At 38.9% G+C, this 16,035-nt stretch overlaps 1 protein-coding gene across 1 annotated transcript; it reads left to right on the top strand.

Moving 5' to 3' along the window:
• Positions 1–11,233: 11,233 nt before the first annotated feature.
• Positions 11,234–15,194, top strand: LOC138906148 (uncharacterized). Its single transcript, XM_070194673.1, has 7 exons — positions 11,234–11,692; positions 11,949–12,295; positions 12,377–13,350; positions 13,456–14,150; positions 14,445–14,615; positions 14,685–14,743; positions 14,798–15,194. The coding sequence occupies exons 1-7, from the start codon at positions 11,234–11,236 to the stop codon at positions 15,192–15,194; spliced, it is 3,102 nt and encodes a 1,033-aa protein (XP_070050774.1).
• Positions 15,195–16,035: the final 841 nt, after the last annotated feature.

The following is a 16,035-nucleotide window of genomic DNA, read 5'->3' as shown; positions in this document are numbered from 1 at the left end:
GTAGATGGGCTACGTGAGCTAATTCTGGAGGAGGCCCACAGTTGGCGGTATTCCATTCATCCGGGTGCCGCAAAGATGTATCAGAACTTGAGGCAGCACTATTTGTGGATGAGAATAAAGAAGGATATAGTAGGGTTTGTAGCTCGGTAACTTAACTATCAGCAGGTGAAGTATGAGCATCAGAGACGGGGTGGATTGCTTTAGAGGCTAGAGATTCCATAGTGGAAATGATAGCATATCACCATGGATTTTGTAGTTGGGCTCCCACGGACTTGGAGGAAGTTTGATGCTATTTGGGTGATTGTAGATCGACTGACTAAGTCTGCACACTTCATTCCAGTTAGGACTACTTATTCTTCAGAGTGGTTGGCTGAGATTTATATCCGCAAGATTGTTCGCCTTCACGGTATGCCGGTGTCCATCATTTTAGATCGGGGCATGCAGTTTACATCACAGTTTTGGAGAGCCGCGCAGCGAGAGTTGGTCACCCAAGTTGAGTTGAGTACAACATTTCATCATCAGACGGACGGGCAGTCCGAGCGCACTATTCAAATATTGGAGGATATGCTACGCATTTGTGTCATTAATTTCGGCGGTTCTTAGGATCCGTTTCTGCCGCTCGCAGAGTTTGCCTACAACAACAGCTACCAGTCGAGCATTCAGATAGCTCCATATGAGTCTTTGTATGAGAGATTATGTCGATCTTCGGTGAATTGGTTTGAGTTGGGTGAGGCTAGACTATTGGGTACTGACTTGGTTCAGGATGCTTTGAACAAGGTCAAATTGATTCAGGATCAGCTTCGCACGGTGCAGTCTAGACAGAAGAGTTACATCGATAGGAAGGTTCATGACGTTGCTTTCATGGTTGGGGAGAAGGTAGTGCTCAAGGTTTCACCCATGAAGGGTGTTATGAGATTTGGAAAGAAGGGCAAGTTGAGCCCTCGGTATATTGGGCCATTTGAGGTACTTCATAGGATTGGAGAGGTGGCTTACAAGCTTGCCTTGCCACCTAATTGGTCGAGTATGCATCAAGTATTTCATGTTTCTATGCTCTGAAAGTATGTCGGCGATCCGTCTCATATTTTGGATTTCAGCACAGTTCAGTTGGATGGTGATTTGACTTATGATGTGGAGTCGTTGGCCATTTTGGATCGGCAGGTTCGAAAGTTGAGGTCAAAGGATATAACTTTAGTGAAGGTATAGTGGAGAGGTCAGCAGTTGAGGCGTCTACTTAGGAGACCTAGAGGGAGATGCAGTGCAGATATCCACGCCTATTTGAGACTCCAGGTACGTGTCTAGACCCGTTCGAGGACGAATGTTTGTTTAAGAGAGGGAGGATGTAACGACCCGGCCAGTCGTTTTGAGAGTTGTGGCCCAATTCCCTTATTTACTATTCATTCCCTGCTTAATTATTATTATGTGACTTGCCGGGGAAGTTGGTTCGGATTCGGACAGGTTTCAGAATGAATTAAGACACTTAGTCTCAAGGTTGAAAGCTAAAGTTGAAATGCTTGACTGGATGTTGACTTATGTGTAAACGACTCCGGAATAGAGTTTTGATGGTTCCGTTAGCTCCTTTGGGTGATTTTGGACATAGGAGTGTGTCCGGATTGTGATTTGGAGGTCCGTAGTTGAATTAGGCTTGAAATGGCGAAAGTTAAAAATTTAGAAGTTTGACCGAGAGTGGACTTTGTGGCTACCGGGCTCAGGTTGGGGATCCGAGATTTGGAGTAGGTCCGTGGTGATAATTGTGACTTGTGTGCAAAATTTGAGGTCAATCAGACCTGATTTGATAGGTTTCGGCGTCGTTTGTAGAAGTTAGAATTCCTTAGTGTCAATAGGCTTGAATTGGGATGCGATTCATATTTTTGATGTTAGTTCATGTGATTTGAGGGCTTGATTAAGTTCGTATCATGTTTTAGGACTTGTTGGTATAATTGGTTGAGGTCCCAAGGGCCTCGGGTTGAGTTCGGATGGTTAACGAATCGAAATTGGAGTTTGAAAGATTCTTGAAGCTCGGAGTCTTCTGGTGCAATCGCACCTACAGAGCTTTGGTCGCAGGTGCAAGCTCGTAGGTGTGAGCAAGGGAGCGCAGGTGCGACCATGGGGAGGACTGTGCAGTGGTCGCATGAGCGGAAGAAGTTCCGAAGATACGGATGCGCATCTGTGCGAGGTTGTTCGCAGAAGCGGAGAATGAAAGAGGCTGAAGGGGGTCAGGCTTTTCCGCAGAAGCGGACGTGTGAGAGCAGAAGCGCTTTCACAGGTGCGAATTTTGGTGCGCAGGTGCGGATTCTGGGAGCTTAAGTGAGCTCTGCAGATGCGGATGATTGACCGCGGAAGCAGTACCGCAGAAGCAGATTTTAGGACCGTGAAAGCAGGATAACTAGGCAGTGTTTAAATCCAAAGGGTTTCGTGATTTCTCTCTTTTTGGACTTTGCAAACTCGGTCTAAGGCAAATTTGAGAGCATTTTCGAGGGGTTTCTTGAGGTAAGTCACTTGTGATCATTTTTATTCAATAATCGTGTTTTCCCATTGAATTTCCCCCACCTAGTTTATGTGTTTTGAGGTGGAATTTTGGGGTTTGAGACTAGGGATTTTGAGAGTTTAAATTGGGGATTTGGGTGTCGATTTGGTGTTGGATTTTGGTAAATTTAGTATGCTTGGACTCGTGGAGGCTTCCAAATTTTGTGACTTTTATTGGATTCCAAAACGTGGGCTCGGGGCCAACTTCTGAGTGGACTTTTTGACTTTTAATTAAAAGCTTAGTAATTTCATATAGAATTGATTCCTTTAGCTCGTGTTGATTGTATCAAACTATTTGTGGCTAGATTCGAGGCATTTGGAGGCCGTTTTGCGAGGCAAGGGATTGTTGGAGTAGAGTTTCGCACAGTTTGAGGTAAGTAACACTTCTAAACTTGGTTCTGAGGGTGTGAAACCCCAAATTTTGTATTATGTGATTGGTGTTGAGGTGACGCATTTTCCAGGTGACGGGCCTGTAGGTGTGCACCGTAAGAATTATGACTCGGTCGATTCCAGGGAACTGAATAATTGATTAAGCTTGATGTTACCTATATTTTTACCATGTGATAGAATAATTGAGCTGTCAATCATGTTAGAAATTTCGTTTAAGATACATGTTGAACTATTTGCTTAACTTTTCATTTTACTCTCACTCACAACTATTGTTTGCATAATATGTCTCGGTTTCTGTTGTCCTTATTTGCTACGACATATCATTATTGTGTGGGCTGAATAACATGATTTTGGTGAGCCGAGAGATTGAAATGATTAGTGGCTGAGTGATGCTGAGGGTTTTATTGTGAGTGATATTTATGGGATCGGGCTGCACGCCGTAACATGCTTTATTGATTGATTTCAGGATTTGGCTTATTATAGCACTTGGGCTGGATCGTCCTTTTTGGAGTCTGTACACTCGCAATGGGCGCAATGCTAGCAGTTATGACATTTGGGCTGGATCTGCCCTGTTTATTTGCATTTGGGCTGGATCTGTCCTGGGCTGGATCTTCCCTGTTATGTGTTAAGTTTGGTTGTGAAATCTAAAAGCATGTCTAAGTTCTTGTTGGAAACATGTCTAAATTCTTGTACCTTCACTTGTAGAATATAGATATCCAAGATATCATTGTCATAGTTTCTATAACTTTTCGTAATTAAATGTTAAAAGTGGACTGTAATAATTGGACTTGTCATTACTTTCAGTGCAAATATTAGATTTGTTACTTATTGAGTTGGTTGTACTCATACTACACCCTTCACCTTGTGTGCAGATCCAGGTGCTTCCGATCACGGCGGTTGCTGACTTGCAGAGTCCAGACCTTCGGAGATCATCGAGGTAGCTGCCTGGCGTTCGCAGACTTTGACTCTCCTTCCTTATATTTCAGTTTATTTATTTAGTATTGCTTATTAGACAATATACTAGACTTTATCTTTTTTCATAAATGCTCATGTACTCAGTGACACCCTGATTTTGGGAAGAATTTATGTATTACGTTATGATTTCCTATCCTATTTTAAGAGAATTTCTTTTATTTAAACTGTTTTAGTATCTTTCAAAGATTTAAAGTATTGGAAATGTCTGAATAGTCGGCTTACCTAGTACCACGATAGGCGCCATCACGACGGGTTCGTTTTGGGTCGTGACAAAATTGAAATCATAAAGCTTAATGGCATAGAAACAGAAAAGCAATGTGGACATTGCACCTATTTTTATCTCCGGTTCTTTTTGAACTGCTGAGGAACATTTGTTAGGCAACAATTATTCATTTTCCGGCGTAAGTTACTCATTTTTCTGGCAAGAAGTATGAAGAGTTTATTTTTCGGATCATTTCCCGCGTTTTAAAAATGTGAGAAACACTTATTTTACCATATCAGCTTTTTGTGTTCAAATAACACAGTAAAGACATGATTTAAGTATTCAAATGGAACAAACTTAAGATAAAGTGTTTAAGTGAAAAGTGAGGACAACTTTAAGGGGCTGTCAATGTATTTTGCCAAAGTTAGTTACATTTTTGTAAATGTAATATAACTCTTCTCTGCTTAAAAATTAAACGTAAATCATGCACTTATGCACAATTTAGTATATTTTCAGATGATAATAATTAAAGTATGCGAGACATAGTCGTATCTTAGTTTTGTTATATCCATTCATATCAACTATATTAAAATTTTAGTTCTTGATCTAGAAATATGTTAATTATTTTATTATTGAATTTGTTAAAAAAGTAATGACTAACTATATTGTGTTTAATGGCTTGTAATGTTCGATCTGAACATGTATATATCATTAAGTTTTATATAGAGTCAGTATTGTAGCTATATTTGCCTACACAATTGATAAAATATATAATAGATAAAATTAACACCAAAGAAAGTATTTTCTATATCAAGTTTTTGTAGTTTTTAGAAAGAATATATTTTTTAAATTTAAAATAATATTTTTTAAGTATTTATAGAAATTCAAATTGAAATATCTTACTATGAAATGCTCAGGTAAATTTTCAAGTATTATATATTCAACTAAAGCAACAACATTAACATTTCTATCTAATCCTAAGATCAAATCCCCAATCAAAATTTCAAATAAATTTTCAAGTATGAAAATTCCTTGCTTTATCACCAAAAACAAGTTTCTAGCAAAAATCATAATAATAAAATTCTCATGTAATTCTCCAAATAAGCAATTCGCCAAGAATTGTTTTAAACTAAATTTATAGCAACAAAATATCTAGGTATTTTTTCAAGTAAGAAAATTCCCAAGTAATTTTCCAAGAAAATATCTCCAGCTACATCCACAGCAAGAACACCCTTAGTTGATTCCCCAGCTAAGACAATCCCCAGGTAAATCCCCCATAAAAAATCTCTAGCTAAATCCGCAGCAACAATATCCCCAGGTAATTTTCCAAATAAGCGAATCCCCAGGTAAATTCCTAAGAAAACATGCCCATGTAAATTCGCATGTAGCACTACCTAGGGATTTTCCTATGGATTATCATAGGAAATATTTTTCATTTTCTTTGTTTAATTACCTGTGAATTTCCCTGTGAAAGTGTACTTGCCGATTAGTTTCCCTTGGTAATTTCCTAGTAAATATTTTGGCGCCTTATGGCACCAAAATTACCTATGGATTTTTTTATGAAATATTTTTTGCATGTAAAATATTCCAAATTTAGGAATTTTAATTTTTTTCATAAAAGTCCGCAGGTATTATCTGCAAATAAAATTCTCGGGTAAAATCCCATGTAATTAGCATTTTTCTTGTAGCATGAGGAGAATTTGCCTCCTTAAATTCAACCCAAGAAGATTGGGACAACATCGTCAAGTAATTTTCTGAGTTTGTTGTAGAGTTACGATCTTGAGAACATATGGTTGATTTTCCCAAGGGGATGGGATGGTAGCAAATTGGAGAAATTGAGAAAAGATAGATTCAACTTTCAGTTGGCGGAAGAGACGAATAAAAAGATATATGCATTCTAGTGCTTGAACTGCTACCTCTACTCTTCAACGGATAAGCCCAGACTAATTTTGTTCCTGCGCTTAGAGGATGGTCAATGAGACTTATTGGGTACTCTGTCGGTAGCACTTAATGGGCACGTTATATCGTGTGGCATGTGTTTAGGACGTGAGAGATGAGGCTCGTGGATAGAATCTGCTAACTCAATTGCTAGCTTGTTGATTTCTTCCAGCGGTAGCAAACTCATTCTAGACATGTTACTTGTTTTTTTAGATATTATATTGTTTCCTTCCGCGGTAGCACTACTAGAAAACTGGTAAAATTTGTCCACAGAATACCGATCGAAGTCGGTCGGAAAAAGAATCGACCGAAATCCGTCGAAAATTAGGTAAATTGGTTGCAAAAGCAAAAGAAAATATTTCTCACAACGGAAATAGTAGTCTCACGCCAAAAAAATAAAAATTCCGACCGATTTCGGTCGGAAATTGGTCAATATTTGTCCAAGACCTAGTCATACTTGTATATAATATACAAAAATAAATTTTTATTAAAATTTTTCAAAATTTCCGACCGATTTCGGTCGGAATATTTGAAATTATGATTTCCCGCCCTAGGCAATTGGTTTTTAATATAACAAAAATTATATATATTTAATTTACCAACCGGAATAAGTTATAATTAAATATTTCCGACCGAGTTCGGTCGGAAAAATAATTTTAAATAATTAAATATAAATTTAATAATATTAGCGACCGAAGTCGGTCGATTTTTGTCAACCTTTATATAAATAGCTTTTAAATAAATAATATTTAATACTTAAACAATATATACTTAAACAATAAATAAACAATATATATACACTTAAACAATATATATATATATATATATATATATATATATATATATATATATATATATATATTTTTGAATATAGCTTTTAGCTTGTATACCAATTGCTAAACCAATGTACGATATATTTAGTTATGATTAGTTAATATATTATTTTATATAAAATAATTAATGTGTTATTTCAGGATTATAAATAAAATTTTAGAAAAAATAACTAAGTATATTTTTGCATTAAAATGTAATCATAATTTTATTCACTTGAAATAATTTTTTATTGATTTATGGAATCCTTATTTAATGCTCTCTTTTTTTCATAAAAAAGAAAGAAAGAAACAAATAATAAAATAGATAGATTAGTAAATAAATATTCCATGGGAAGAGAAGTAGTGGGTTTTTCCATGGGAAAATAATTTTTTATTAAAATATTTCAAAAATTCCGACTGATTTCGGTCGGAATTTAAAATTATGTTTTTGTCCCACATCGGCTGAAATGGGAAAATAATTTTTTATTAATATTTTTCAAAAATTCCGACCGATTTCGGTCGGAAATTGGGAAATACTCTTGTCCCACATCAGTTGAAAGATGTGAGCTTTTCTATCTTATAAGTTGAGCTTTGATGCATAGAGTTCAACAATTGTGGACTAACAAAAAATAAGCAAATATAGGAAGGGTTGTAGTTAATGCTTAGTGTAAGCATGTAAAATTTATTGGATTCAAATCCAATAAATAATTTGGATTATATTTTTAATATACTAGTCCAAATAAATATTATGGGCTAATATAATTGGATTAATTATATAAATCCAATATGTATGGATTAAATAAATAAATCTTAATCCATTGGGCTAAAGTGATGAGCCCACTTCATTAGGCTGAAGATGTCATATTCCTATATGCCCAATTTGGTGCCACGTGTCAAATGACGTGACGCGCCAAGTCAAACGGAAGAGCCAATAGGATCATGCCACATGTCAAAACGACAAGGCATGTCAAGTCACATTAGAAACCGCGCCGTGCAAGTGATATGTTCTGGCCAATCAAATGCGGCCATGTCACACTTTAATTTGATTGGTCGGAAAGAGTTTGTTCTTATTACAACTCCTCCCTTCCACAACTATAAATAAGGGTCTTCATAACCTAGAAAAAAATACCATAAGTTATAACAAGAAGCAAGAAAGAGCTCGTGGATGAAACGCCGCAAATTTTTCTACAAGTTTCAAGCTCCAAGCAATCAAGTTCAAGTTCAAGAAATCAAGTTCAAGTTCAAGAAATCAAGTTCAAGCTCAAGAACGAAGAACTTCAAGCTCAAGAACGAAGAACAAGTCAAGATTCAATGAGTACGAGTTCAAATCAAAGTTCGTGCTAGTTGAATTCAAGATCATCGTTCGTGGAAACAATAATAGAATCAAGATCAAGCTCAAAGGCCCTTGAATGTATTTACTATTGGAAAGAAGAATCAAAAGATTCATAGAGATTGTACACTAAAATATTTAAAATAAAATACTACGATTGTTGCAATATTTTTTAGTCTCGATTATTTTTCTGACGCAAATTTATTGTCTACAAATTATGGTAACAAATGGGAGGAAAAAATCAAAGGATAAATAGAGTTGTAACCCGCAATGTTTATCAATAAAATCTTTTTCTTTATAGTTGTTTGTGATTGCAGTTTTATTTTTCTGCACAAATTTATTGCAAATAAATTGGCACACCTAGTGGGACCAGTTCTGCCCTTCATCTCTTCCTCCTGCATATCAAAAACTTCATGTTTCAAGATTATCTGTTGTGATGGTCGGGTACTTCAAGTCTCGTTTTCATGTTTCAGCAAGCCTACACCTCGACAAACCTTGAAGTAGGGGGCATTTGTAAACACTGAAATTTTAACAGATCAAGATAAATCCTAAATTCAAGATGACTCTTGAAATATTAGGAGTCTATTAGGATTACTTGGTGGCTACTCCACCAAAACCCTAATTCATCCCATATAAATAAGGCTACATATGTCCTTCAAAGACGATCTCAGCAATCCCATAGTGCACAAAGAGATCACATATACGATCTCGAAATTCCATAAACATTCATGGAATATTCATTAGAGATCAAAGACATGTCAAATATGTCTTGCTTAAAGTTCTAGCAACATTCAAGATCCAAATAGAGTGTTGCTATATGTTTCTTGATCATCAAATACATCAAGGAGATGCATATCATCATATGTTCGCAAAATACGCCGCTAAGGCCCTCTTATTACGTATAAAAATCGGAGGGAAGAATCAAGGGATAAACAGAGTTGTAACCTGCAATGTTTATCAATAAAATTTTTTCTTTATAGTTATTTGTGATTGCAGTTTTATTTTTCTACACAAATTTATTGCAAACAAATTGACACGCCCAGTGGGACGATTTCTACCTCTCATCTCAACTTTTCAAATCACCAAAGTTCAAGAACATTGAAATGGTTTCAAAGAAAATCAACTCCAGTTCAAGTTCCACCAAGGCTGCTAATTCCAAGTTCTATGCTGATGTGGAAAGCATCCTCGATGTTACCTTTGGAAGCTTTGGACCAGTTATGAGGAGCAAAGCAAGCTCGTTTGGACAACAAGCACCCCAAGTGTCGTCCGCATCAACCCTTGTTTTCGGATCTTTATCCTCAAAAGGAGCAAGATCTTCCACAAACGTACCCGAAGGAGGAAGCGATGTTGCTGAAAAGATCAATAAAACCCTTGCTCTACTTGACCTCTCCGGATCCCAGAACTCAGCTATGAAGGAAGATGATGATTCTTCAAGGATGGATCCTCCCCACTTACACCGCATAGCGTGAGCCATTCGAGAATCAATATGTGTGACAATCCATGCTACTCCCCATCATCTACAACAATCATGCAAGCTATGGTGACAAACACTTCATCTGTGGAAGAGTAGTTGTCGAACTTGACAGGAGCAATCGCCCGCTGGCTTGACCAAGTGCATGCAAAATCAAGATGCTAGAATTGACAAGGGAACAGACAGGGTGGGAATCTTGATGGAAGAAGAATCCACCCATGCACCTGGAAAGCTCCTAGAAGTTCCAGAGATTGATTCTCCCCCGATACGAGTAGCATCCGCTAAGGCTATCCCTGTCTCATCTGAAGGGATGATTCCCATCGATCAACTAAAGGAGTTCATTGAAGGAACTATTAAGAATAAATATGAAGTTGCTACCAAGTCCTCCCTTACATATGCAAAGCCGTACATTGCAAGGATCGATATGTTGAAGATGCCTGCTGGCTATGAACCTCCAAAGTTTCAACAGTTTGATGGTAAAGGCAATCCAAAGCAACATGTGGCGCACTTCGTTGAGACATGCAACAATGCTGGGACTTATAGAGATTACCTTGTCAAACAGTTGGTCCGCTCACTAAAAGAAAATGCTTTTGATTGGTATACAAACCTCGAGGCGGGATGATAGTTGGGATCAACTAGAGAAAGAGTTCCTGAATCGCTTTTATAGCACAAGGCGCTCTGTGAGCATGGTGGAACTCACAAATACTCGTCAACGGAAGGGTGAACTAGTTATCGACTTTATCAATCATTGGAGGAACGCAAGCCTCAACTGTAAAGACAGGCTTAGTGAAGCTTCTAGCATAGAGATGTGCATCCAAGGCATGCATTGGGGATTGCGCTACATCTTAAAAGGTATCAAGCCTAGCACATTTGAAGAACTCGCAACTCATGCCCATGACTTGGAATTGAGCATGGCCTCCGCTGGAAATTAAAGGCTTCCCATCTATGAGCCTCGCAAAGGGAATGACAAGCAAGAAGTTAGAAAATGGAGCAAGTTTGTACCAAGATCTGAAAACAAAGAAGCTATGAATGTCAATACATCACCTGTGAAGTTCACGATAAAGGTGAGCAAGAAGCAGAGTATGAAATCCAATTCATTTCAAGATAAGCCAAGTGGAAAGTTGACTCTAAAAGAAATGCAAGAGAAAGAGTACTCATTTCAGGATTCTGTTGTCCCAGCCATTTTCGAAGAACTCCTCGAGTTAAATCTCATTGAGCTTCCGGAGTTGAAGTGGCCAAATAAAGCTGGTAAAACTGATGACCCAAATTACTACAAATATCATCGACTTATGAGCCACTATCTGGAGAAGTGCTTTGTCTTCAAGGACAAAGTTATGGACTTGGCTCGTGAAAAGAAGATCGTGCTTGAAGATGAGAAATCAAGCGCAAACCAAGTCTCTATCACATTTGGCTCATTCAGTCTAGATGAATTATGTAGTTTTAAAGAAAGTAAAGATGGAGAATTACTAGAAAATAACAAAGTTGAAGACGATCAACCTAAGGATGATGAAGGTTAGACGTTAGTGACTCGTCGTAGGCAATATAGAAAGAGCCCACGAAAAGAATCAGTAGAACAACCAACAAGGAAAATGATGGTAAAAAGACCAAGGAGGTGGAATCCAGTTAAGCACTTAAAGAAAGCAAAAGTGGAGGTGCACCACCCTCAAAAGCTACGGCATCCAGTGACCTTGGAGGAGTTTTTACCAAGTTGGTTCTGCACGAAGATTTCCCGTGGGGGTATTGATATCTCCTGTTGCCATGCTGACGAAGGGGAAGAAAAGAGTGATGACCTATCGTTGGCACCATCTTCGGAAAAGCTCATCGAGTCCACTCCTCAAGAAGTTAATGCTTGTGAGGAAAACGTCACGTTCACAAATGACGATCTTTTGCTAGGTGACACTCTTCATAACCACCCATTGTACCTGGTTGGCTATATGTGTGATGAAAAGGTAAATCGAATTTTGGTTGATGGAGGATCCTCAGTGAATATTTTGCCAATTCACACTGTGAAAGAACTTGGTATTCCCATGAACGAACTCTCAGAAAGTCATGTGATGATCCAAGGATTCAACCAAGGGGGGAAAAAGCCATAGGTGCGATCAGGTTGGGAATCACCATTGAAGATATGCAATCAAGTGCATGGCTGCATGTGATCGATGCAAAGACTTCATACAACGTCTTGCTCGAAAGGCCTTGGATACATGAGAATAAAGTGGTTCCATCTACCTACCATCAATGTTTGAAGTACTACGAGGGTGAAGTCGAGAAGAAGATAGTTGCTGATGATGAGTGATTCACGAGGCTTAGTCAGACTTCGCCGATGCAAAGTTTTACTTGAAGAACCGCATTGTGAAGGAGCTAAAAGCTGATGATGGAATGAAAAGCAAGAATGATGAGCCTACAACTAAAAGAGATGAGGTGATTGCTGGTAGAGCCAAAGCTGTTACTAAGGAGGTACAACCCAACACGAATAAATCTCATAGAGGGGATATTGTGTCTTATGACAAGAAAGTAAGTCCTGCACTCCAATATGTCCCTAAAATAAAGAAAGATGAATGCGAATCATCTAATCTCCAAACTAACATGCTAAAGGAGTTAAATCTTCCGATAAAACGAATTGAGGCAGTAAAGTTATCCTCAAAGCCACTTGCAAGGTTTGTAGCCCAAAATCGTTTGCAGAATGTAGCACTCCCTACAAAGCGAACAGATGAAGATTTTGATCCTAATGCTTACAGGCTATTTGCAAAAGCTGGATACAATCCCAATGAGCCGTCAAAGTTAGGGAAGCTCCCATCAGAAGATGCAATGAGGCAACCATGTGAAGGTTTGAGATACAAGCAACCGTCACCAGTGTGCATCTCCATAAGAAGGGCGAGCAACAATTATATCACTTTAGAAGACGAATCTGCAGCTTCTAACAGGCTTTCTGTCTTTGATCGACTTGGAAAATCAACTGTGAGAACTTCTGTATTTGAGAGATTGGGTTCATTAAAGAAGGGGAATAAGTTCCAGAGAAATTATCGAAATACAAAAACAGCCGCTTTGCCCAAAATTCAGAAGATCTCTAAAGATTTCCAAAGTTTGGTTCCTTCTAGAATGAAGCGACAAATAAAAGTCATGGTTTCGTGTGATGAGGTACTGAAAGTGAAGCCATACACTGTGGTCTACACTAAAGAACGTGATGAAGATGAAGAAAATGTGGGTTCTTTGTATCATATTACTGCACAAGGCGAGCATGGTGTTTTATCTCTAATGGAGGATGACGAGAAATTGGACTATGTTTCACCGTATTATCACATATCCTTCAACGATGGGGACCCTCAAGAAGATGAAGATGCGAAAGATGCTCCACGTGAACTTGAAGAAGGAGTGAAGACTACAGTTGATGTCTTAAAAAAAGTTAACCTTGGCACCGATGAAGAACCAAGACCCACCTACCTAAGTGCTTTACTAGAAGTGGATGAAGAAGGCACTTATATTGAGTTACTCAAGGAGTTCAGGGATGTCTTTTCTTGGAGCTACAAAGAGATTCTTGGCTTGGACCCGAAAGTAGTAGTCCATCACCTTGCCATGAAGAATGGTGCTTGCCCTGTTAAACAAGCCCAAAGGCGCTTTAGGCCAGACTTGGTTCCCTTGATTGAAATCGAAGTTAACAAACTCATCAAAGCTGGCTTTATTCGTGAAGTTAAATACCCAACATGGGTTTCAAGTATTGTCCCTGTAAGGAAGAAGAATGGCCAAATTCGAGTGTGCGTCGACTTCAGGGATCTCAACAATGCGTGTCCCAAAGATGAATTCCCGCTTCCTATTCCAGAGCTGATGATCGATGCTACTACTGGGTATGGGACAATGTCATTTATAGATGGTTCGTCAGGCTATAACCAAATTCGCATGGCACCAAAAGATGAAGAGCTTACTGCATTTCTTACCCCCAAGGGTATTTATTACTACATGGTAATGCCTTTTATCTTGAAGAACGCTGGTGCTACTTATCAAAGGGCTATGCAGAATATTTTTGACGACCTTCTCCACAAAAATGTCGAATGCTATGTGCACGACTTGGTGGTAAAATCAAGAAAGAGGGGAGACCACTTGAAAGACTTGAGAATGGTGTTTGAGTTGCTCCGGAGGTACAAACTTAGGATGAATCCATTGAAATGCGCCTTTGGTGTTACTTCCAAAAAGTTCCTTGGTTTCATTGTCCGACATCGAGGGATAGAAATTAATCAAGAAAAAGTAGATGAAATCTTGAAAATGCTTGAACCTCGGGATATTCACGAATTGAAAAGTGTACAAGGAAAGTTAGCGTACCTAAGGAGATTTATCTCAAACATAGTTGGAAGGTGCCAACCATTCAGTCGCCTTATGAAGAAAGGTGTCCCTTTCAAATGGGACCAAGCGTGTAGCAATGCCTTTAAGAGCATTAAATCCTACTTGATGAAGCCTCCAGTTTTGGCAGCCCCTATACTTGGAAAGCCGCTGATACTATACATTTCAGCACAAGAAAAGGTCTGTTGGAGCGCTGTTGGCACAAGAAAATAGTGAATGGAAATAAAACTCCCTTTACTACTTGAGCATGATGATGGTACCAAACGAGATGAATTATTCGCCAATTGAAAAGTTATGTTTGGCGCTAGTCTTCTCAATTCAAAAGTTGAAGCACTACTTTCAAGCTCATGTCGTTCGTTTGTTTTTAAAGCAAATCCCATCAAGTTCGTGATGTCAAAACCTGTCCTTAGTGATCGACTAGTAAGGTGGTACCTCCAGTTTCAACAATTTGAAATCGTGTACATCCCTCAAAAGGCTGTAAAAGGACAAGCGTTAGCGGACTTCTTGGCAGATCACCCTATACCTGATGATTGGGAGCTAACTGACGAACTACCTGATGAGGACGCAATGGTCATTGAAGTTCAGCCTCTATGGAAGATGTACTTTGATGGTGCTACACATCGCGAAGGAGCTGGTGCTGGTGTAGTATTTGTCACTTCTTAAGGTGAAGTTATGCCCTACTCTTTTACGTTGACGCAACTCTGCTCTAACAAGGTTGCTGAGTATCAAGCACTAATACTTGGGCTTGAAATGGCTGTCAAAATGAAGCAGTTGTAATTGCAAGTCTTTGGTGACTCTCAGTAAGTGGTCAATCAGCTTCTATGTAGTTACGAGGTCAAGAAGCCTGAACTATGCCCATATTATGATTACGCTAAAAATTTAATAGGGTGGCTCGGTGATGTGACTATTCAGCATGTGCCAAGGAAAGAAAATAAGAAGGCTGATGCTTTAGCTGCCCTAGCTTCATCATTAACTCTGCCTGAACAAGCGCAAGTTATTGTCTGCCAAAAATGGGTAGTACCGCTGCTAAATGAGGCTGAAGGTGAAGAAAATGAACTCAAGTATCTTGTCGCTGTTTTTGAAGTTGAGAAAGAAGAATGTCGACAACCCATTATCGACTACTTATGCTATGGGATACTTCCGGAAAATCCGAGGAGAAGGACTGAAATCTGTTGCCGTGCACCTCGCTTCCTTTACTACAAAGATACTCTATACATAAGGTAATTCGAGGGAGTACTCTTGCGATGCTTAGGGGAAGAAGAAGCACTTCAAGCTTTGCAAGGGGCACATTCTGGGGTATGTGGGTCACACCAGTCTGGACCAAAGCTCCACTTCCATATAAAAAGGATAGGATATTTTTGGCCAACGATGGTAAAAGATTTCTTGGACTACGCTCGAAGATGCAAGGCTTGTCAATTCCATGCGAATTTTATTCATCAACCTCCTGAAGTGTTGCACCTGACTGTAGCATCCTGGCCGTTTGATGCTTGGGGATTGGATGTTATTGGACCACTGCCAAAGTCCTCTGGTGGGCACCTATACATCTTGGCTGCAACTGACTACTTCTCAAAATGGGCTGAAGCTGTTGCTCTTAAGGAGGTAAAGAAGGAAAATGTTGCAAGTTTCATCCGAGTAAACATAATCTATCACTTTGGCATTCCTCATTACATAATAACGGATAACGGAAAGCCATTAGATAATAGGTTGATGAACAAGATTTGTGATCTCTTTGGCTTCAAGCAACGTAACTCTTCGATGTACAATGCTACTGCCAATGGTCTAGCTAAGGCATTCAACAAAACTCTATGCAACTTGTTAAATAAAGTTGTCTCCAAATCCAAATGAGATTGGAATGACCGTATGGAAGAAGCTTTATGGGCATATAGGACAACTCACCGCACGCCAACACAAGCGACTCCCTATTCACTCGTTTATGGAGTCGAAGTCGTCTTGTCACTCGAGCGTCAAATACCTTCATTACGACTGACTATTCAAGAAGGGGTCACTAATGAAGAAAATGCTCGACTTCGATTAGCAGAGTTGGAGGCTCTTGATGAGAAGAGGT

This window comes from Nicotiana tomentosiformis, chromosome 2, assembly GCF_000390325.3.
Source record: "Nicotiana tomentosiformis chromosome 2, ASM39032v3, whole genome shotgun sequence".
NCBI lineage: Eukaryota > Viridiplantae > Streptophyta > Magnoliopsida > Solanales > Solanaceae > Nicotiana > Nicotiana tomentosiformis.
This window is presented reverse-complemented; position numbering and strand designations above follow the sequence as displayed.

Coding starts and splice junctions, on each gene's coding strand:
- LOC138906148 (XM_070194673.1), top strand. CDS start 11,234: ATGGTAAAAAGACCAAGGAGGTGGAATCCAGTTAAGCACTTAAAGAAA. Junction 12,296..12,376: donor TCCTCAAAGCCACTTGCAAG/GTTTGTAGCCCA, acceptor TAATGCTTACAG/GCTATTTGCAAAAGCTGGAT. Junction 14,616..14,684: donor AAGGAGCTGGTGCTGGTGTA/GTATTTGTCACT, acceptor TGCTCTAACAAG/GTTGCTGAGTATCAAGCACT.